This window comes from Diabrotica virgifera, chromosome 2 (genome assembly GCF_917563875.1).
Source record: "Diabrotica virgifera virgifera chromosome 2, PGI_DIABVI_V3a".
Lineage (NCBI taxonomy): Eukaryota > Metazoa > Arthropoda > Insecta > Coleoptera > Chrysomelidae > Diabrotica > Diabrotica virgifera.
This window is the reverse complement of record NC_065444.1, coordinates 75152781-75178378: the sequence shown is the minus strand read 5'-3', so window position 1 is coordinate 75178378 and position 25598 is coordinate 75152781. Positions and strand designations below refer to the sequence as shown.

General features: G+C 32.2%; 1 protein-coding gene across 1 annotated transcript in view; it reads left to right on the top strand.

The window, feature by feature from the left end:
- The first annotated feature begins 7698 nt into the window (after nucleotides 1–7698).
- LOC114333514 (cholinesterase 2) overlaps nucleotides 7699–25598 on the top strand; it is an 80293-nt gene continuing 62393 nt past the window's right edge. Inside the window, exons 1-2 of the mRNA XM_028283399.2 lie at nucleotides 7699–7812; nucleotides 16710–16844. Of these exons, the coding sequence (XP_028139200.1) occupies nucleotides 7768–7812; nucleotides 16710–16844 (180 nt within the window). The 5' untranslated portion in view covers nucleotides 7699–7767. The remainder of the gene's footprint in view (nucleotides 7813–16709; nucleotides 16845–25598) is intronic.

Genomic DNA, 25598 nt, shown 5'->3' with positions numbered 1-25598 from the left:
AAATATCACTGCCACAAACAATGTGTAGAACGATGTGTCAAGATTGTGACATAAGCTTTTCTAGCAGTTTGTGGAGCGTATTCGAGGGATGGATTTATAAAAACTCAAATCGATTCCAGAAAACTATGCCTCACTTTAATGCTAAATCGAAAGACATCTTCGAATAGAATGCTTTTACCATATTTTTTTGTTATATTTATATACCTAATTTAGTACGTTGCTTTATATTTATTTTAGTATTAAAAAACTTGGGTGACGTCATCGTCAGGGAGACAGATAAGTTAGGCTATTTTGTTATAAAAAGAATGTTTTAGTATACTTTTCTTAAGTAAAATTTTTAATTGCCTTGTGAAACCAGAAAATATTTTCCAATTTAAACCGAATTTATCTATTCAAGTTCGATAAGGTATTACATTTTCTTTACAAAAGAAATTCGCATATTAATGTATTTTTTTTAGTTTTTAGTTGCCGTGGGGGGCAGAAAATATGTTTTTATTTGAACGCAATTTTACTAAAATATTAAATAGTGTGTTAGGCAACTTTTGTGAGCTATTACATTTTCGTTTCGAAATAAAAATTTTTTTCGTCTGTTAACATTTTTTCAAAATTTTTAATTGTCTTGGGGGGCAGAAGATATTTTCCAATTTCGAAAAAAATTTACCAATATACTTAACAGTTGTTTGGGCAACTTTTGTGAGGTATTACTTTTCCATCGCAAGAAAAAAATTTTTTTCGCCTTTTTCGATGCACTCTACTATACGGTGCAGAGTTCCAGAATGTGAGAACTGGCAAACAGCGACAAGACCTGTCATACCAGAGGAATGAAAATTTTGGAAACTGGTATTCTTGATAATAAAAGAAACAGTACAGCCAATTACAACTTCTATGGGAAATGAACAATTTAGTAATTGGAATTGTGGCTATTTAGCAAGGACAGGGAGTTCACTGATGATAGACTGATAAGTCGTAAAACGTTATGAACGTAATCCTTATGGATTTTTAAAAAATTTTTAAATTTTTAAATTTTTATTAAAATATATCAACTACACCAGGGAGTGTTTTACTTCACGCTAAATTTTATTTAACTAGATGGTATACAGCCAACCTTCGGGTATTATCCCGTTTTATTTAATTTAGTAATTGATGATATAAGTACTGATGATGTTATCTAATCAGAAGACTACAATATACTTAGATAATATAATAAAGTACCCTGCACAAACCTTATGGAAATTAGGTTCCAGTGTATTTCGTTCATGCTTTGGGAAAATACCCTTTGAAGCATCCTGATAAAAAGTTTTCATGGGAACAACTCAATCGTATGAAGGATTTTCAAGATATAGAGGCACAAACTCGGAAAATTATACCTAAGATTTACTGGGTATTCCAATTTCCTGAGTTATTGGTTATCTGGCAACATGTAGAAGTTTGGATCAAGGAAAAGTACTAGTAGTCTACGATTTTTTTCTGGCTATCCAGTGGCGACCTTTACTTTGACCGTGACCTTCAACGGCGTCATCTTCTAGATTTTCGAGGATTTTCAGCATTAAATTGATATAAACAGATTACTCATGGGTTTTTGGGATCGCTAAACACGAATATGCCGTCAGAATTGATCTCCGGGGGACGTGGTGGCCAGGACCACTGTAAGGGACGTCATCTTTTAGTTGATGTAAATGAATTACTGGAGGATTTTTTGAGGTCGCTAAACACGAATATGCCACAAGACTCCCAGAGCACCTGGTTTCCAAGGTAAATGAAAGGCCCTCCTGGAGTCTCGAGGGTCTTTGGTACTACATTAACCCGCCAGTGGTCGCTATATGAGATTTTCTCTCACGGTTTCAGAAAATTGCGCACAACTTTTTTTCTGGGAAATTATACGTGCTCTAGTTCCTTCTAGTCTCCTAACTATCCTCCCTCGACAATCTAATAGACTCGTCCGCTCAGATAGTGACTCAGTTTACTTAGTATCACCATATTGTTGAGTCAGTGCGCTTCATGTGAGAGATTCTCTAATCAAGCGACCACCGGCGTCATCAACTGTATAAAAATTAATTTTATTTTTCCCCTTCAAACCTAAAATAATATCCTTTTATGATGTAATAAAAGGCACCGTGGATGTGGTTGATGATATGAAAATCCTATATTCTGTTTCACGGGTTAGTTGTACATGATCACTTATTATTTATTTTTCAGTGGTTTGAATATCCAATGGTTTACCGCCAATATTGGCGGTATCGATAGTCACATTTTATACAAAGATAATAATAATAATAATAATAATAATAGCCTTTATTGCCCAACAGTTTCCCATTTACAGAGCAAATTTTACAATGATTTTTATAACAGCACATACGAATAAAGATACTAAAGTAAAGAAAAATAAAAGAATACTAAAATAAAGAAAGAAACAGAAAAAATAAAATACATAAATTTATAACTTACTTTCACACATTCAAAATATGTGCCCGTGATTTATTTTTAAGTTCACATTCGCTGCACGTGAATATATCACAAACACCTACTAATTTATTAGCATTACGGCACATTAGATTTAATGGTGCTTTGTAAAAAATATTAGTTTGTGCTCTGTTACATAAAAATATATTATTTTGTTGTCTGGATGTTAATCTAGGAACCCATATATTAATTTGTGAAAGTAACTTAGCACAATCTACCTTATTGTTTAACAATTTATGAAGAAATATGACAGAAGCTTGATTTCTACGCTTTTCTAACGAGACAAAGTCAAACTGATTGAGTAAGTTCAAGTAATTACAACCTCTAGGAGGATAAACTCCTGTCAGTTTAAAGCTTAAATGTTTTAAAAATTTCTTTTGAACTTTCTCAATAGTGGATGCATATTGAATGTATATTGGGTTCCAAATAATTGATCCATATTCTAATTTCGGTCTTATTAAACTATAATATAGTGAGAATAGTACAAACAAGTTATGAAAATTTTTACAATTACGAGTAACAAATCCATACGTACGATATGCAGCATTGACAATTACATTGATGTGTTCGTTAAAAGTAAGCTGTGAATCAAAATAAATTCCTAAATCTTTAACAGTGTTGCTTCTCTCCAGTACTGTATCGTCAATCGTATAACGATGCACGACTGGATTATTTTTACGACTACATGTTAAAATTTTACATTTAGAAATATTTAAATAAAGGTGATTATTCAGACACCACTCCTGCAACAAGTTAACTTGCCCCTGCAACCTAATACAGTCATTTAAACAGGAAATGGACATATATAACTTCAGATCGTCTGCAAACATTAATTTGTTATCCTCAAGTACGTTACATAGATCATTTATAAAGATTATAAATAACAATGGTCCTAGATTAGACCCTTGAGGAACCCCACTTGTAGCAAGATAAGTGTCCGAACAAAAACCATTATAACAAACACACTGTTTACGTTGTGTTAAGTAGGATTGTAATAAATTATAATATGTATTATTGATACCCAGAATTTTAAGTTTCTGAAGTAGTATTGAATGGTTAATTTTATCGAAAGCCTTCGAGAAATCCGTGTATACCACGTCAACTTGTCCTCTATCGTCTAAATTTTCACATAGATACTGACTGAACACGGTTAGGTTGGTGACAGTTGATCGTGCGTTCATAAATCCATGTTGATGAACAGATATTATATTTTTAGCTGACAGATATATGCGGGAGTACACAACAGACTCAAAGATTTTAGCAAAATTATTTAAAATGGATATTGGTCTATAATTAGCGATGTTAGTACGATTTTCGGACTTGTATATAGGACAAACTTTAGCTGTTTTCCATACATCTGGAAAAACTGATGATTTTAGAATCAAGTTGAAAAGTGTACAAAGTGGCCTAGTTAGTACATGCAGGCAATCTTTCAATAGAAATGAAGGTATTTTGTCAGGTCCTGAAGTAAATTTACTCTTCAATTTTTTTCCAGCTGCTAAAATTTCAAGTTCACTAATAGGTTCACAACTGATATCTAAAAAAGTATTGGGATCAAAATTGAAACCTAAATTTCCCTCATGTATCTCAGGTAGAGAATACACACTTTCAAAAAATGTTCTGAATGCATTTACTATTGTCTGAGGAGTATTAAATATTTCATCATTAAAAACCATTTGTCCAGGAATTCTAGAAGACTTTTTATTATTTACAAATTTCCAAAAAAATTTTGGTTCATCTTTTAGTTTCATTTGCACCGTTTGTAAATAAAGTGAATATGCTTCCTTAATTTTTTGTTTTACTAGTAGAGTAACTCTACTGAACTGTACGTAATAATCATTATTTTTGGTTTTTTAAAATTTTTTATGTAATTTAGCTTTTTCCTTAATAAGTTTTATGACCTCACTTGAATACCAACTAGGATATTTATGCTTAAAATTTTTATAAACTGGCACATGGCTATCAATGATTTCATAAAACTTATCATAGAAATTTTGCAATGCTTGGTTGACGTTGCTGAAATTTTCCAGAAAAGCCCAGTCGGTGTAAAAGAATTCAATATACATTGACATATAGTCGGCTTTTTTAAAGTTATAAGTTTTAGCACTCATGCTTGCATCAAAATTGTTTTGTTTAGTAAAGATAGCTTTAAGTTCAATTGGTAAAGAGGGGTGGTACGCATCTTCGTGTACCAGTGGAAGAGCATCACGAGATACAGAACAATCAATATTTGAAACTATTAAATCCAGTAATTTATTGTGATTATTTGGAATATTGTTGTATTGTTTCATGTTATAAAACGCTGATAAGTTGTTAATGGAATTTGTTTTACGATCATTAAGATTATTTTGCACATAATTTGGGCAGTTAAAATCACCAATTATCATAACCCTAACCGAATTCAAAATATTCCAATCCTCAAGAACTTCTAAAAAACTGTCAAACTCATCAAGCGATATAGATGGTGGGATGTAAATAACTGCCAAATAAAAAGATTTGAAAGATATATACAATTTGCACACCAAGAAGTCGATTTCGGGAAAATTTTCAGCAAACAGTGACGTATCAACTAACTCAGACTTAATACTAGTATCTACAGCAAAAAGTACACCACCACCACAAGTTAACCCCACTTGATCAAATTTACGATCACTTCGATAAACTTCATAGTTACCCGGAAATAATTCACTAGAATTTACTTCCGGTTTCAACCAGGTTTCACTTAATGCTACAACACTATATTTGCAATCACTCACACTTGAAGAGAACATGTCTATTTTACTGTTAAGTCCTCTGACGTTTTGATAGTAAACTTTGATTTCTTCGTTACAGATACTGTTGGGTTGACTTAGTTTAAAGGTACTATTTTTGGAACATCGTTGATATATTTTATCCGACAGTTAGTATCACCAGAGTTTTTCCTATCGTATAGCTCTTGTTTAACTTTTTTATAATATTCTAATTGCCGTCTAGTACGATCCGCAGAAATCCCTATATTTTTGTAATTTTTCTTTGCTTTAAGTTTATTAGAGTTTAATAATATTTTCCTCACAATATCTTCATTTTCAACTGTAATCTTAATTGGCCTATTTTTTGACTTATCGGCAGTACCCAGTCTAACGATACTCATATTAATGTTTGACAGCTCTGGAGACAATGAAGTTAGTATACTTGAAATAACTTCTTTATCGTAATTAGCTTGTTCTTGGGATGGTGTATTTTGTTCCGGTTCAGCAACATTAAAGAACATGACATTTTTCTTACGCTTTAGTCTATCGGTTACTTCCGATACCAAATCTTCAAAATCTACAGAAGTTTCGGTTTTAGCTTTTTCTGCATTTAAGTCTTTTATGTCTTTCTGGAGTTGAATAATAAGGGCCTTTAATTCATTGAGATCTTTACCAATACCTCTACAACCCACACATGTCCAATCACATCCTTTATTACCATTTAGAATACGTACTTCATTTGAAGTAATATCAACACAGGAATGTTTATAGGTAGGTATCCTTACAAACACAGCATGTAACCATAAGGTGGCCATCAAATGATAATTCACAACATTTGCAAGCAATTTTTGAAGGCATCTTGGATATACAAATCCGTTAGGTAGATAGCAAGAGATACGCCACTGGTAAATTATCAAAGCAATTAAATTGCTAATTGATAAGAAATCGTGGAAATCGAAGTTGAATTGTTGAGGTTATATTTGAAATTCGCACAAAATACTCGATAACAGAAATATTAACTATGCGTTAAAAATACTGCAGTGATAAATAAACTGTTTATAAATACCTTGATATACTCGAAACAAATTAAACTTGAGCACTTTATACTAAAACTAGTATTTAATTCGGACACAACTGAAACAGGTATAATATCATACAGTGCCGTAAAATGAACTGTAAAATGAACGATAATAATAATAAAACAGAAAAGCGTCGTGTCTTTTTAAAGCAAATGGCTTAATCGTTGATGAAACCTCAACTTTTTTGTAAAATTTTGTAAAGAAAGGCAAAAGTTGGATATGTGAGAGAAAATCTCACGCGCGACCACTCGCGTTACAACTTACCTAACGACCAATGCCAAGTTAATGCAAACGGATTAGTTATAGGTTTTTGGTGTTGCTGAACACGAATACGTGATCAGCACAGACATAGGAGCACCTGGTGCCTAAGACAAATCATCTTCTGGAGTTAAAATCCTAATAGTAATCCATTTGATTCCTCCGAAACTCCAGAAGGCAACCTGTCTTAGGCAGCAGGTGCTCCTGTGTCTGTGCTGATCACGTATTCGTGTTCAGCAACCCCAGAAACCTATAGCTAATTCCTTTGCATTAATGTAGTACCAAAGACCCTCGAAATTCCAAGAGCCCCTTTCATTGACCTTGGAAACCAGGTGCTCCGGGAGTCAGTTCTGGTGGCAAATTTGTGTTTAGCGACCTCAAAAAACCCTCCAGTAATTTATTTTCATCAATTAAATGCCGAAAACCATCGAAACTTTAGAACTTTAGAAGATGACGTCCCTTGCAGTGACCCTGGTCACAACATCCTCCGGAGGTCAATTATGATGGCATATTAGTGTTTAGCGATCCAAAAAACCCATGAGAAATCTGTTTATATCAATTTAATGAAGAAAACCCTCGAAACTCTAGAAGATGGCGTCCGTTGAAGGTCAAGGTCAAAGTAAAGGTCGCCATTGGATAGCCAGGAAAAATCCTAGACTAATAGTACTTTTCCTTGATCCAAACTTCTACATGTTGCCAGATAACCAGTAACTCATGGAATTGGAATACCCAGTAAATTTTATAATTTTCCGAGTTTATGCCTCTATATCTTGAAAATACTTCATACGATTGAGTTGTGCCCATGAGAACTTTCTACCAGGATGCTTCAAAGAGTATTTTTCCAAAGTATGAACGAATTTCAGTGGGACCTAATTTCGATAAGGTTAGTGCGGGTTACTTTATATGCTTATTCACATTTTTCTAATTCTCGATGCAAAGGAAACTTATATTTTCTGTCACTATGACGTGAAATTCTGACTAACCTCTTAACACCTAAGGCTTGTTATTGGCGATTAATGATATACAATATTTGAAGTCTCAAAAATTCTTAATATATTCGTTTATTAGAGAAAAAAATCCTTATTTGCCGCTCTTTGGCAACGACAATGGTTAATCAAGTACTTATCATATATTTGTAATGATAAAATTCAAATGAGTCTGCAAAGATGTAATGATGTCAATAAATAGCGTTCACACAATACGTTTTTGAGATTTTAAGTTATTTGAGTTAACTTATCACAATGTTATTACATTTAATTTATTTTTTATTTATCTGTGTGTATACCGTAAGTACATTAAGTTAGATGTAATGCAGCAACAATTTTATTGATAAATTTTTATTTTATTCTTTTTTATTTTTAAGGTACCGTCTTCTTTTGAACGCTACGTTTTCCTATAACCTTCCTTTGAATGATAACTCGAAGGGACTGGAGTTTGGTCCTTCGGCTCTCTCTCACTGCCTTGATATAGCAACTTTCGTATTCGTAACTGGGTCTTACAAGATATTTTTATGATTTTTCTGTCACATCTCAAGAAGTTTCACCTTTTTCATTATTACTTTAGTAAGCTTCAATCCCATATGTGTTCAACATACGCAGTGTTAAGATATTAATTACAGTTCTGTTACAAAATAATTCTTTCATTTTTATGTCAGACAAAGCACGATGTTCAATTCGTGTTCTTAGATATCCAAAAATTATCATTATTTATTAGCGTTCCAATTTGCACACATTTGATATTTTGGTTAACAATTATAGTTGATCGGAATATAGGTCGACCTGCACCCATCTGCTTGCCGGATGAAACATTTTTTTTTAAATTTCATACATAGACAAATATTTCTAGCATGGGTTGCCTATCAAAATCGTGTCATAGCTATCCTTAACGGGGGGCTTAGGGGTTGAAATCAATATTTCAAGCACATTTTTCTTTACAGCATGGAAAATTATTTTATTTTTAAATTAAATAAGCATATTCAGTACAATTCATAGATTATCACAGGCCTACAGTGTTTTTGGTGCCAAAGTATTTAGAGCTGATTTTAGGTATATTTGGGGTGCTGATTCCGAATATGGCTTTAGTTTTGCCATATCAGCTCTAGTTTTCATGATAACGTAGGTCATGCCAGCTCTTATGCATTAAAATACGAATATGCTGATATGGATATACTAAATTGAAACAAAAATCACACAATTAGAAAATACGTATATTTTAAGCCATTTAACTAGTTACAATAAAACTCTTTGTACAAGGAAACATATACAGTGCTAGTCAAAAGTCCATACCCCCCCTCGTATCTTTTGAACGGTTATACCTATAATAGTGAAATTTGGAGTGAGGAAATAAACGGACGTAAGCTTCTTAACTAGTTATGACAGGTGACGTAATAGTGACAGATGACGTTACAGAGCCACTGTGACCGATAATTTTAAATGGGACCTTATAGCAAGTGACACCTCGTTTGAAAGGTATTTAAAATACCTATTCAGTCATTCTAATTTTTTTGGGTTTAAGTTGATTTTGATTTTGGTGAATAAATTAAATAAATATAATATTGTAGTTTCGAATTTAATTAATAAAAATTCAAATGTCCGCCTATGGATTTTTTGTCAAAAAAGTTGACGTTTTTTAATTCTCTAGTAGTTTTTACGTCAACGTCAACCTGTTTGACAAGTAATCATAGGCGGAATTTTGAATTTTTATTAATTAAATGCGAAACTACAATTTTATATTTATTTCATTTATTCATCAAAATTTGCTTAAACTCAAACAAAATTAGTATGACTGAATAGGTATTTTAAATACCTTTCATACGAGGTATCACTTGCCATAAGGTCCCATTTAAAATTATCGGTCACAGTGGCTCTGTAACGTCATCTGTCACTATGACGTCACCTGTCATAACTAGTTAAGAAGCTTACGTCCGTTTATTTTCTCCCTCCAAATTTCACTATTATAGGTATAACCGTTCAAAAGATACGAGGGGGGGTACGGACTTTTGACTAACACTGTATACAATTAGTTTTGAGAAAAAAACTAACAAAATATGTAGAAAAAAAACTTGACGTAACTAAAGCTAACTTTTAAATAGGCTCTCTTCAAACTCCAACAAAAATCTGCCATCATATGGGTGTCCCATCTTCCTTGGTAGCGGTCCTCCATTGTTTTTATGTCTTGGTGAAATCTCTCACCTTGTTCCTCACTTGTGTCACTTAAGTTTTCAGGGAAGTGGCTGTGAAGATAGTGGACTTTGATGCTCATATTACATCCAAGTGATCGAAAGTTATTTAGAAAACGGTTTACCAGCTCAGCATTGTTTTACTTTTGTGTTTTCCCACTTTCCCAGAAAATGTTTCATAATGTCCACAAAAGAAAGCCAAGCTTTTTCCTCTACCTCATTCATTGACCCTACAAAAGCCGGATCCCTTATAAGAAATCTGATCTGTGGTATATCAAAGATTCCAGCATTGAGTTTTTGCGTACTTATCGGGGACAGCTTCTTTCCTATGTAGGCAAAGGATTAGAATCAAGTGCCTTAACGAATTGCTTTATTAGGCCTTGCTTAATACGGAGGAGTTTTAAAAGTTTAAAAATACTTTTCAAGCTGTTTTATTCCCTTATAAAAGAATAATGTAACGGCATTAATGTACTATTTCTTGCATAAATATGGCGTAATACAGTGAGAATAACAAATATACTGAGGAAGAAGTTTAACTAACAATGTATATTCCTTTGAATAGCATATTCTTCATTATCTTAAATATTAAAACTACTAATGTCGGAATGTGCCATATCCATAAAACTAGAGCTGATACAAAAAAACGGAATCCATATTTCCATTTGTCACCCCTAATATAGGAAAAATCAGCTTAAAGATTCACGGCACCAAAACAAAATATTTTTTCTGTGGGCCTGTGTTATTCAAGAAAAAATTCAAGGAGAAATATTGAAAAATAAGCCAACGGTGGCAAATTTTTAAAGACACCTCAAAAATACAGTGAATTTTGCGGTGGACTTCAGAACTTATCATTGGATCATGCTAAACAAAAAACTCAAAAAGATTTTATTAGCTAATGAGTTTCTCGAGGTAATGCTGTCGAGTTTTTAATTTTATCGACCTTTGACTTTTTGATATCACTCAGCTCAGAAGTCAAAACAACGAATTTTTGTTTGAAAAAATGTGTGAAAATCAACATATTTATTATTGTTAAGCAAAAAATAAGCATAAAACAAAAAAATGTCTCGACAGCGTTACCTCAATAAAGGACCCCGCACAAACCTTATGGAAAATAGGTCCCAGTGGATTTCGTTCATACTGTGGGAAAATACTCTTTGAAGCATCCTGATAAAAAGTTCTCATGGGCACAACTCAATTGTATGAAGGATTTTCAAGATATAGAAGCCCAAACTCGGAAAATTATAAGATTTACGGGGTATTCCAATTCCGTGAGTTACTGGTTATTTAGCAACATGTAGAAGTTTGGATCAAGGAAAAGTACTAGTAGTCTAGAATTTTTTCCTGGATATCCAATGGCGACCTTTACTTTGACCTTGACCTTCAACGGACGTCATCTTCTAGAGTTTCGAGGGTTTTTAGGCATTTAATTGATATAAACAGATTACTCATGGGTTTTTGGGATCGCAAAACACGAATATGCCATCAGGATTGCCCTCCAGATGACGTGGTGGCCAGGGCCACTGCAAGGGACGTCATCTTCTAGAGTTTCGATGGTTTTCGGCATTTAATTGATGCAAATGAATTACTGGAGGGTTTTTTGAGGTCGCTCAACAGGAATATGCCACCAGAACCGACTCCCGGAGCATCTCGTTTCCAAGGTCAATGAAAGGGGCTCCTGGATTTTCGAGGGTCTTTGGTACTAAATTAATGCAAAATGAATAGTTATAGGTTTTTGGGGTTGCTGAACACGAATACGTGATCAGCACAGCCACAGGAGCACCTGGTGCCTAAGACAGGTTATCTTCTGGAGTTTCGGAGGAATCAAATGGATTACTCTTAGGTTTTTGGGGTTGCCGAACATGCATACATGCATACTACCGAACATGCACTATGGCACGTCTCATCTTCTGGAATTTCGAGGGTTTTCGGTACCAAACTGATGCAAACGGATTAGTACACACTGAGTATTCGGATGTTTTTTGAGTTGCTGTTTAAAGAAAGCGTATAAATTGATGAATAGTTTTTTTGCTATTTGTAGATTTTTATTAAAATAACTATGTTGTGCTATTCAATTGTTTTAATTAATTATAAAAAATATAAATTCAATTTATATCTGACAATGTTTTTCCTTCATTTATTTTAATATTGATTTACTACATTCTATTTTGATAGTGGTATTCATCGTGGCCACTAGATATTCCAGAGTCTTTTATCTAAGTCATATTCGTGCTCAGCAACCCCAAAAACACAAGAATAATCCGCTTGCATCAATTTAGTAACGAAAACTCTCGAAACCACAGAAGATGGCGTGCCTTAGGCACCAGGTACCCCGGTGTCTGTTCTGATGGCGTATTTGTGTTTAGCAGCCCCAAAAACTAATGAGTAATACCCATCTGCATCAATTTAATGCCAAAACCTGTCGAAACTCCAGAAGAAGATCTGCCTTAGGCACCAGGTGCTCCGTGGATCGGATATGATATCGAATTCACGTTCAGCAGCCCCAAAAACCGGTGAGTAATCAGTTTCCATTAATTTAGTACCTAAAGCTCTCGAACCTCCAAAGTTTGACATGCCTTTGGCACCAGGTATCCCGATGTCTGTTTTGATGGGGTATTCGTGTTCAGCAACTCCAAAAACCTATGAGTAATCCGGTTGCATCCATGTAGTACCAAAGACCCTCGAAACTCCAGGAGCCCCTTTCATTGACCTTGGAAACCAGGTGCTCCGGGAGTCGGTTCTGGTGGCATATTCGTGTTAAGCGACCTCAAAAACCCTCAGTAATTCATTTGCATCAATTTAATGCCGAAAACCATCGAAACTCTAGAAGATGACGTCTCTTGCAGTGGCCCTGGCCACCACGTCATCCGGAGCTAAATTCTGATGGCATATTCGTGTTTTGCGATCCCAGAAACCCATGAGTAATCTGTTTATATCAATTTAATGCCTAAAACCCTCGAAACTCTAGAAGATGACGTCCGTTGAAGGTCAAGGTCAAAGTAAAGGTCGCCATTGGCTAGCCAGGAAAAAACCCTAGATTACTAGTACTTTTCCTTGATCCAAACTTCTACATGTTGCCAAATAACCAGTAACTCACGGAATTGGAATACCCCGTAAATCTTATAATTTTCCGAGTTTGGCCCTCTATATCTTGAAAATCCTTCATACGATTGAGTTGTGCCCATGAGAACTTTTTATCAGGATGCTTCAAAGAGTATTTTCCCAAATTATGAACGAAATCCACTGAGACCTATTTTCCATAAGGTTTGTGCGGGGTCCTTTCTAAAGAAAATATATACAAAAATTACAGGTGGGTCGGTCACGTAGTTTTTGAGTTACAATGGTTGTAGCCTTTGAAAAAAGTTTGAGGAAAACGCGTTTATTTATTGTCAACTTTTATTTATTTTTTATTTTCAATTTCTTTTTTGTCTGTCAAATCGTAAAGTGATGCACACCGAAATAGGTTTTTGAATCGCAAAGTAATTTACAAAAGAATATGAGAACAGCTGTTGACCATTGTTCATTACGTTCAAGGGCGCTGGTGCGAACCTGCTGCAAGCAAGTCGAAGGTCGAAGGGATATTCAGCACTATCTCCCTACCTCCCTACCTTCTACTCACTTTGCAGCAAATTCGCGCCAGCTCACTTGAGCGTAGTGAGAAACGGTCAACAGGTGTTCTGATTCTCTTTTGTAAATTACTCCGCGTTTCAAAAACATATTCCGGTGTGCATCACTTTACGACTTGACAGACAAAAAATGAAAATAAAAGTTGAGAACAATTTAAATGCGTTTTCCTCAAAACTGCTTTTTCAAAGGCTGCAGCCATTGTAAGTCAAAAACTACTTGACCGACCCACCCGCAATTTTGTATATATTAGGTATGTTCTAGCAAACAGTCAAACTAGTTAGAAACCGTCAGCAAATAGTTGGTCAGTTTGAGAACATAATACAGTCACCAGTGCTATCCCCTCTACTCGCGCTGGTCCACTATTCGCTGATGGTTTCAAACCGTTTGAAACTGATGCTAGAACAAACCTATTTTCTTTAGACATTCCTTAAGGTAACGCTGTCCAGTTATTTTTTGTTTAACAATAATAAATATGTTGATTTTTACCCTTTTTTGCTAAAATTTTTATTGTTGAGTGATATTAAAAAGTCAAAAGTCGATAAAACTAAAAAAACTCTACAGCGTTACCTCGACAAACTCACAAGCTAATAAAATATTTTTGAATTTTTTGTTTACCATGATTCAGTGATGAGTTTTGATGTCCACCGCAAAATTCATTTTTTTTGGGGTATCTTTAAAAATTTGCCACCGTTGGTTGGCTTATTTTTCAATATTTTTCCTTGAAATTTTTCTTGAATAATTTATGAATTGTACTGAATATGCTTATTTAATTTAAAAATAAAATAATTCTACCATAAAAGACTAAGTTTTCACTCTAATGGCATATAAAACAACATAATGCTATTCTACATCCCACCAGAATGAAAACAATGGGAACCTTCTCTGGTTACACCTCCGAGGCTTCTACAATTTGCAAGCCATACGGATGCTGAGACTTGTTTTCATTCTGGTGGGATGTAGAATAGCATTATGTTGTTTTATATGCCATTAGAGTGAAAACTTAGTCTTTTTGCTAGCAGTTGCCGCTAGGGCATCCATGCCATTTCGTTCGTTGCGATCCGGGACTGCACGCTGGGGTTTGTTTTGGTTGGATCAGGGAGAGCAGCATATGTGCCTCCTGATGAGAGACTAATAAGTTTCGAAACCGGTAGAGGTGCTTGCAGCACTCTCTGATTGGACTACAATATGGTTCGGCTGTATTTTCGTTTTGCAACGAAATTGAAAATGGTTATTCATTTTTTAATTCTACCATATTTTCAAAAAAAAATTTGATTGAAATGTTGATTTCAACCCCTACCCCTCCCCCTTAAAGATAGCTATGAAACGATTTTAATAGGCAACCCATACAAGTCGTATTTGTCTATGTATGAAATTTAATAAAAAATAAGCAGAAAGCAGACGGTTGCAGGTCGACCTATATTCGGATCCAGTACTATAATGAGTTAGGCATTAATATTTTTGGTCTCTTGGTAAAAACTAAAAACTTTATTTTGTCTAGGTGCATTTTTTGGGTATAGTTTATGACAAGCGGTATATACCATTCGAACTATTCTTTGAAGATCATCAGTGTTCTCTACTAGTAGTTCAGAGAAGTAAGGAAAAAAAATATCGTGTTGGTGACACAAACCCCTCCAGGCCCAAACCAAATTTTTCGAGTAATATGGTCATCTATAATAATAACCTATATGTTTCCTGCAGCCGATTTTGATGATATACATAGTTATAAACAAATGAAGATCAAAAAACGGTAAATTTTCGCTTTTTTCGTCTATTACTAAAAAATTGGGCATTTTAAACAAATTTGAGAGTAATAAACTCATAAACCGTATAAAAAACTTCAATATGGCGTTCGCTGAATATGTCTATCCTTATTGGTTGCTTAGAAAATTTGCCAAATAAATCATAAATTTTGAGTTTTTATAAATATTCATAACTTATGTAAAAATTAACTTAGAACCTTCTTATTACATGGAATGCTGAGACTTATGGTGCTTAAATCATACCCTAAATTTCAAAGCAATTGGTCAAATAGTTTAAAAGTTATTTAATTTGTTTATCCAAAATTAATTTTTTTTGCAACACTGTAAGTCAGAAAATGATGAAGTTACAGTAATATTTTGGATAGTTTATGAAAGAAGAAAATTTACGGTATTTATTTAATTAAAAAAAATGACAAAAAATAATTATAAATATTGCAAAATAATTTTGCAAAAACATGTGAATTAAAAAAATGAGGGGGCTAACTTTGTCCCTAAATGTCCTAGAACAGTTGTTTTTCTTTCTAAATGTGTATAAAAACTCAGTCTTTCTAAATGTGAAAAAATAATTTTTCTACGGGTAGCGGTTAAAAAGTTATTCTAATTGTTTATAAGTAAGCAAAAAATCGACATGTTTTTGCAAAATAATTTTACACTGTTTAAAATTATTTTTGTCATTTATTTTTAATTAAGGTAATAGTATAAATGTTCTTCTTTCATAAACTGTCTGAAGTATTATTGTAACCTCGTAATTTTCTGACTTATAGTGTTGCAAAAAAAATGAATTTGGGATAAACAAATGAAATAACTTTTAAACTATTTGACCAATTGCTTTGAAATTTAAAATATAATTTAAGTACAAGAAGTCTCGGCATTCCGTGTAATAAGAAGATTCTAAGTTAATTTTTACCTAAGTTATGAATATTTATAAAAACTCAAAATTTATGATTTATTTTGCAATTTTCTAAGCAACCAATAAGGATGGACATATTCAGCGAATGCCATATTGAAGTTTTTTATACGATCTATGAGTTTCTTACTCTCAAATTTGTTTAGAGTGCTTAACATTTTGGTAATAGACGAAAAAAGCGATAATTTACCGTTTTTCGATCTTCATTTGTTTATAACTATGTAAATCATCAAAATCGGCTGCAGGAAACATATAGGTTAATAATATAGATGTCCATACTACTCAAAAAATTTGGTTTCGGCCTGGAGGGGGATGTGTCACGAGAAAAATCTTATTTCTCTGGACTATAGTAAGAACACAGTATCGCCCGCATATCTCAGGTTGTTAATACGGATTCGGTTTACTGTATTTCATTTACTGCGCTCATTTTCCTTAGCCTCTTTACTCGCTTCAGAGTGAAGTAAAAAGTAATGGAGTAATACGGCGCTGTCCCGGCCAGAAAGCAATCTTACGGTTTTGGCCAAGAAACGCATAAGCGCCAATACTCCACAAGGAGGGATGGAACGAGAGAGATAGCTATAATAAAGATTCTCTCTCTCTCTCTCTCTCTCTCTCTCTCTCTCTCTCTCTTTCGTTTATCTGTTTTGGTCGTAAGATGATTTTGTTTTTTTTTAGTTTTTTAAGATTACGTTTTTATTTTTTTTTGTATTTTAGAATGCACAAATTATTGTTGATACACCAAATGGTCAAGTTCAAGGAAGTGAGGAAGCTGGTACTCAGGGTAAATCATTCTATAGGTTTCAACAAATACCGTTCGCTAAACCTCCAACGGGATCGTTGAGATTTAGGGTAAGTAAGCACTTTGTAATTGTAAGTAATTTGTTAAAGAGTATTTTATGGTACTAATCCATCAGCAAAGAAAATAATAGGATATATGAGACTTTAATAAAAAGTATCACTCTATACAGCCATGAGGTATGGCCACTGAAAGAAAGAAAACTGGCAACGCTGAGAGCAACGGAAATGGATTTTTGGAGAAGAGCAACAGAAAGATCTAGAAGAGAAAGGATTACCAACGAACGCATTAGAGAAAGAATATGAGTCAAAGGAACAGTCACGGATGACTAATCAATAAAATAACTTATAAGGTTCGGACATATACAAAGAATGGATGCACAACGAATACCATAAGCCGTACTAAAATGACAACCAAAAGGAAAGAGAAAACGAGGTAGACGGAGAAGATGTTGGAGCGAAGGAATAGACAAAGAGCTGAGGGAAAGAAACAGAAGAGGACCTATGGAACAACCGGACTAAGTGGAAGTCGAAAACGGCGGAGAACATTATAAACTGACATGTCTTGTAGTATGTATTATATATATTAGTATTAAGCAGTTTTTATTTCGCGTTGTTGAAAACAGAAAATAAATAGTATATGTTTATGCATGGTGACCAACTTTTGTGATGAAGTCTATTATATCTGTTAACTACACTGGCGGGCAAAAAATTTAGGTCACTAGATGAATTATACATGTTTGATGCCTCGAATTTCCTAAACCTGTTGTCCGATTTGAGTGATTTTTTAGTATCTTATAGTTTTATTGTTTTAGAATCCCAATGTATTAATATTGTTGCTAGACAGTTAAATATGTCATTTTATACCGGGTGTAACAATCATACTGTGTTTTTTCCTTAAATTTCGGAGCACACTGTGGAATACAGGGTGAGTCATGAGGAACTGTACATACTCCTACCTCGTATAGATGCTCCTATGGGGAATAACAAATGACCATTAAAAAGTGTCTGCTCCCCTTGTTTAATAATATACAGGGCGAGATTCGCATTTTGACAGAAATTTATATTCGTCATAATTTTTGAACGGTCAGATCGACGTGTCTCTTATTTTGGTCAATCGTTACACTATTACCACGTAATCAACTAATTTATTCAAACTAGAAAAAAATCAGGCTCGGCTTTAAAAAATTAGTTCGTTTGGGTCTTAGAAAAAATTTCACACTGTATACGCTTTTTGAAAACTCTAATATGAATTTTACAAATTAGACAAATAGGCAATTAAAATGACATAATAATTTTTTCGCCACACGATTACTTAATTTTTTATAAAAAAAATCAAATTTGACTATGAATTAAAAGTTTGGTAAAGTAAACCATAGATTAAAAAAAAATAACTTTTATTACAAAAATTAAATTTTTTTAACAAATATTTGATTTATGTTACCACCCAATCAACTGATTTATTCAAACTGAAAAAAAAATCAGCTCCGGCTTTAAAAAATTAGTTCGTTTGGGTCTTAGAAAAAATTTCATCCTGTTTTCGCTTTTTGAAAACTCTAATATGAATTTTACGAATTAGACAAATAGGCAATTAAAATGGTATATTTATTATTTCCCCACATGATAACTTAACTTTTTTATAAAAAAAATTAAATTTGACTATGAATAATAATTAAAAGATTGGTAAAGTGAACCATAGATATAAAAAAAATTATTTTATTACAAAAATTATTTTTTTTTTGAACAAATATTTAATTTATGTTACCACCCATTCAACTGATTTAATCAAACTAGAAAAAAAATCAGGTCCGGATTTAAAAAAATTATTATGAAGATCGAACTTTTATTTCGTTTTGGTCTTAGAAAAAATTTCACCCTGTATACGCTTTTTGAAAACTCTAATATGAATTTTACAAATTAGACAAGTAGGCAATTAAAATGGCATATTTATTTTTTCCCCACACTATTACTTAATTTTTTATTAAAAAATCAAATTTGTCAAAATCGGAATTTTAACCTAAAAATGAAAAAAAAAGATGAAATCACGGTTTAACTCGCTACAACGTTCCAAATTTTTTTTTTCTGAAATTTTTACAACCCATATCTTTTACCATTGTGAAGACTATGACAATTATTGTTGTAGACTTTCAGTCTTCTTCTCGTAAAAGTTATGAATTTTTAAAAATAAAAAGTGCAGCTTCGTGAATTGCAAAGTTAAATCGCAAAAATTAAGTGAAAAAATTTAAATGATCACGTCTATGTTAAACTATAGAGTCCAAAGAGAAGTGTTATGGGGAGTTTTAGATCTAGACGTGTTATTGAAAAAAAAATGGTGAAACTTTTAATTTTAAGAAAAACGTTGTTTAATTTTTTTTATTTTTATGGTAAAATTGCGATTTTGACAAATTTGACTTTTTAATAAAAAATTAAGTATGTAATCGTGTGGGGAAGAAAATATATATGCCATTTTAATTGCCTATTTGTCTAATTTGTAAAATTCATATTAGAGTTTTCAAAAAGCGTATACAGGGTGAAATTTTTTCTAAGTCCCAAACGAAATAATTTTTTAAAGCCGAACCTGATTTTTTTCTAGTTTGAATAAATCAGTTGATTGGGTGGTAACATAAATCAAATATTTGTTAAAAAAAATTAATTTTTGTAATAAAAGTTAATTTTTTTAAATCTATAGTTTACTTTACCAAACTTTTAATTCATAGGCAAATTTGATTTTTTTTTATAAAAAATTAAGTAATCGTGTGGGGAAAAAAATAAATATGTCATTTTAATTGCCTATTTGTCTTATTTGTAAAATTCATATTAGAGTTTTCAAAAAGCGTATACAGTGTGAAATTTTTTCTAAGATCCAAACGAACTAATTTTTTAAAGCCAGATCTGATTTTTTTCTAGTTTGAATAAATCAGTTGATTAGGTGGTAATAGTGTAACGATTGGCCAAAATAAGAGACACGTCGATCTGACCGTTCAAAAATTATGACGAATATAAATTTCTGTCAAAATGCGAAACTCGCCCTTTATATTATTAAACAATGGGAGCAGACACTTTTTAATGGCCATTTGTTATTCCCCATAGGGGCCTCTATACGAGGTAGGAGTATGTACAGTTCCTCATGACTCACCCTGTATTATAGCATAGATAAAATATTGAAATTAAAACTCAATTGTAGCCTTGGGCGTATACTAGTTCGCTCCGGCGGCCAGATTTTAATACCCTATAGAAAAGGGGCATAGGTAAATTCGCTCCGGCCATATATTTCTTAGAAAAGATAGTTTAAAAATGCCTTCACTGGGTACATAATGAATAATAATTAATAGCCAGGGTCATCGTATATAAACAATGTTTCCTTCATCAAGCAGGTACTTTGATACATTTTATTAATACAATGTTTAATAAATATTTCTGAAACTTTGTATTTACCTAATAGCCTAATAAAATAAAAAAAGTCAAAATGTAAATTCGTACAGGTTAAAACAAATTTTATATTAAAGTTTAGGTGGGTACAAAAGATATTTTCAGGAAAGTATCCAAATCATACAAGGGGATCATTGTTTAAATAATTAAAAAGTGGTCATTTTTGCAAAAAAAAATACTTTTTTAACTGCTGAGGTAATTCACTTATTAATGAAGGTCTATGGGATTTTTCTGCAAGGTTGAAGGGTAAATCTTTCACATAATACTTAGGGCCGGTTGTTCGAACGTTAATCAACATTGATCACTATCAAATACTTAATTACTGTCACAACTGTCAATGTCAACTTTGGTTGGGTTGCCGAAAACATAATTATTGATGACAATTATGAAATTAGTTAATCAATTATGTTAATAATTGTTATGTTAATTGACTAACTAATCTCATAATTATAATTAACTACGTTTTCAGCAACCCAACCAAAGTTGACATTGACAGTTGTGACAGTAATTAAATATTTGATAGTAATCAATGTTGATTAGCGTTCGAACAACCGACCCTTACTGTATTAAATTTGACCCTATATTTATTTAAATAATTGTATATAAAACTTTAAAAACAAATTTGCAAAAAATCATTTTTAGCGTTTTAGATAAGCACTATAAAATATCTTGTTTTACAAATTAAGTTGCGCTATGTTACCAGTATTAAGCAAAAAAAATTGGTCGGAAAATATTTAATGTTTTTTAAGATATTGAATTTGTTTATTAAATGTTACTATATTTTCAATTGCAAAAACGCGGTTGTTCCCAAAGAAATATTCACCTGTTGGAGATCTTATTATTTTTAATTTTATGTAAATTTTCGATAAATGTATTGATAAATTTAAATTTCAATGAAACTCCCCCCTAAAATGGCATTTGAAAATTATTCAAATTTGTTTATAATTTGTTTTTTAATAACGTCGCGGGGATTAAGTATTTTGAAATTCCGTTTCGATAATTGGGTTCCTGGAAATTTTCTACTAATTAACAAATTTTTTTGTCGTTTTTTCTTCTTCTTTTTTTTCTTGTAGTTATATTACTACGGACCCTTTTAGGGCTAAATTTTAAAATAAAAATATTAAGATTTAACTAAAATCTGTTAAATAAAATGTGGCTACTTACTGAGTTACAGGGTGTTTTATTTAAAAATTTAAAAAATTATTGTTACCAAGTAATTTAAAACTATTTGACGTATCCTTATCATACTTGGCAGAAAGTGTGGCTATTATAGACCCTACTAAATTGTGATTAATAAACGTTTCTAGATAGTTCCAGAGGCGTACGACAGGGGATAGTGAATGATTGACCCTTCCCAAATTCTACGCCACTGAGTGAATTACTATTTTAGCGAAATTTTTCGATTCTCCAATACTTTATATGTAAATAGCTTTATTGGTATCGATAAAGTCATCAGTTTGAGAGATATTGGAAGTTTAAAATGAATGAATGAATGAATCAAAATAATTATGCCGTTTCATTTTTAGCGTCCAATATCTCGAAAACTAATGACTTAAGCGTTACCAGTAAAGAGTATATTATTTACTTAGAAAGTATTGGAGAATCGAAAAATTTCGCTAAAATAGTAATTACCTCAGTGGCGTAGAATTTGGGAAGGGTCAACCATTAACTATCCCATGTCGTACGCCTCTGGTAGTAGATAGAAACTTTTATTTATCACAATTTAGTAGACTGTATAGTACCCACACTTTCTGCCAAGTATGATAAGGATACGTCAAATAGTTTGAAAATACTTGGTAAAAATAATTTTTAAATTTTTAAATAAAACACCCTGTAACTCAGTAAGTAGTCACATTTTATTTAAGTGAATTTAGACCAATCTTAATATTTTTAGGTCTAGAATCTACAACTTAGAGATTCGACATTTTAATGAAACTTAACCCTAAAAGGGCCCATAGTAATATAACTAAAAGAAAAAAAAGAAGAGGAAAAAAAGACAAAAAAATTTGTTAATTAGTGAAAAATTCCCAGGAACCCAATTATCGAAACGGAATTTCAAAATAATTAATACCCGTGACGTTATTAAAAAACCAAATTATAAACAAATTTGAATAATTTTCAAATGCCATTTTAGGGGGAAGTTTAATTGAAATTTGAATTTGTCAATACATTTATCGAAAATATACATAAGAATAAAAATAATAGGATTTAATACAGGTGAATATTTCTTTGGCAACAACCACGTTTTTGCGATTGAAAACAGAGTAACATTTGATAAACAAATTCCATATCTTAAAAAATATTAAATATTTTTGGACCCATTTTTTTTTATTAATACCGATAACATAGCGCAACTTCTCATGTAAAATAAGGTATTTTATAGTGCTTATTTAAAACGTTAAAAATATTTTTTTGCAAATTTGTTTTTAAAGTTTTATGAATAATTATTTAAATAAATAGGGGGTCAAATTTAATTTAGTAAGTCTTATGTGACAGGTTTGCCCTTTAACTTGGCAGAAAATATTACTATAGACCTTCATTAGTAATTGAATGACCTCAGCAGTTAAAAAAGTAATTTTTTTTGCAAAAATGACTCTTTTTAATTATTTAAACAATGATCCCCTTGTATGATTTGGATACTTTTTTGAAAATTTCTTTTGTACCCACCTAAACTTTGATATAAAATTTGTTTCAGCCTGTACGAATTTACATTTTGATTTACATGTAGTGTAATTTTATTTTACTAGATTATAAATATAAAAATACTTCGTACTTAAAATTATATTAAAATTATTATAACCATATATGTATCACTAAATTAGTATGATGTTAGAGCTCATATTCCCTTGTTAAATATTGATTGGGTTTTTTGCTATAAGAAACTGCAAGGGATATACTCCTTTGAAAAGATTGGTAATTAGTAGTCACCTGAAATTTTATGATAAGATACAAGGGTGGTGCAAATCTCAACATTATTACTTTAGTTACCTACGGTTTGAATGTTTGAATTTGAAAAGGGCAAGTATATGTTATTTATTGACAATTGCAAGTATACCTTCCATAAAATGCTTGCTAATAACGTTGGCAGTGTGTAGAAAAAAGTTGCAAAGCAATTGGTAAAACTTTATATATTTGTTGATAAAACTTTATATATAGTTGAATATAGTGAAAACCACACCCATGAAAGTTTATCAAAAACAGCGTTAAACCGGAAAAAATTCAGTAATGGTGTTAAGCGGAAGGCAATGGACGATTTGTGTGAAAAACCATTGAAGTTGATACACAGCGAAATTAAACAAGCTGTATTTTTGCTAAGCATATTCTTTTTTCAACAAAATATTTATTTTTTCAATTATTTGAGAAAAAACGCCCGAAAACGTGTTTTTTGTCGAAAAATAAACATTTTTACTCACAAGTAACTCGAAAATTATTAACTCAGTTAAAAAAACGATCTATAAACTATTACTTAGAATAAAAATTCCTTAGAATTAGTCAATTTGTCGAGTTCTGGACTTATTTCAAATGTATGTTTTCTCACCCATGAGAAGGGGTGACTTTCACCCCTCAAGTAAAAGCAACCAACGGCACAAGTCCAACTTTGAAGTCGAGGGTAAGTAGAACCTGAACCCAGATTTTCAAGCAAATCAGTATTAACGAGTAAAATTACACTTCAAAACGGTCATTAGTTATATACATATGTAACAACTAATATTTTATAAATATTGTTTCTATATAAAATACATAAGTCACAGTAAATACCAATTTTTCCGATATAAATTTTCCTAGAACTTAAAAGATTACTTAATCCGCTTAACCATGGGAGCGAACTAGGTTATGGTTTTCGGAGCGAACTAGTATGTAATTACGAGGGTTTTTTGACCTTGGGAGCGAAGTAGTGTGCTCCGGTAGCCTTAGACTTTCTTAACATTTTCTTTTTTAATTCATTTGCAAATGTTGTATAGTAAAAAAGTTATGTACTTTAACAACTAGCCATGTTCTTCATTAATACAGGGTGTTTCTAAATACGTGCGACAAACTTTATGGGGTAATTTTGCATGAAAAAATAATGACTGTTTGCATTATAAAGATATGTCCACAAATGTTTCGTTTCCGAGATACGGGATGTTGAATGTTTTCTTACAAACTGACAGTTTATTTGTTGCTCTAAATCCGGTTGAGATATGCAAATGAAATTTGGTACGTTCTAAGAGGTAGTTATTGCGCATTTTTTGACATACAAATAAGAATTTTATATTCACCATTGGCATGCATACGGGTATAAATATTTTAGATACATCCCGCATGCACGCCAATGGTGAATATAAAATTCTTAGTTGTATGTCAAAAAATGCTCAATAACTACCTCTTAAAACCTACCAAATTTCAGTTGCATATCTCAACCGGTTTTAGAGCAACAAATAAACCGTTAGTTTGTAAGAAAAAATTCAACATCCCATATCTCGGAAATGAAGGATTTGTGGACATATATTTACAAAGCAAACAGTCATTATTTTTTCATGCAGAATCACCCCTTAAAGTTTGTCGCACTTATTTAGAAACACCCTGTATAGTTGAAGAACGTGGCTAGTTGTTAAAGTACCTAATTTTTTTATTATCCAACATAAGCAAATAAATCAAAAAAGAAAATGTTAAGAAAGTCTAAGGCTACAATTAAGTTTTAATTTCAATATTTTATCTTATATGCTATAATATTCCAAAGAGTGTTCCGAACTTAAAAAAAAACACAGTATGATTGTTACACCCGGTATAAAATGACATTTACCTGTCTAGCAACAATATTAATACATTGAGATTCTTAAATAATAAAGCTAAAACCTACTAAAAAAATCACTCAAATCGAACAACAGGTTTAGGAAATTCGAGGCATCAAACGTGTATAATTCATCTAGTGACCTAAATTTTTTGCCCGCCAGTGTATTATGCTATTATAAGATCGATCAAAAAAGTTATTTACAAAAATAGAAGGTAGCTGTAATCTTCACATTTTTAAATTACTGATGAATATTCAGGGTCTTCCATAACCTTGTTATCGTTCTCAAATTTTGAAATATTGATACAAAAACAAAGATGGCAATCTTGCCAAAACGGCATTAAATCGTACCTTCGTTATTGATTCTCCTAATACTCTTTAAATCTAATAGAGGGTATAGTCCGTCCGCTATAACTTTTCCAATGCGGTACGATTCATTTTCAATCAAGTCAAAACAGAAAGTGAAACGTACGCCGATGTGTGTAGATACAGTATACAAAATGTACATAGACATCGACGTTCGTTTCAATTTATGTTTTGACACAATTTGATTGAAAATGAATCGTAACGCATGGGAAAAGTTATAGCGGACGGACTATAATATAGTG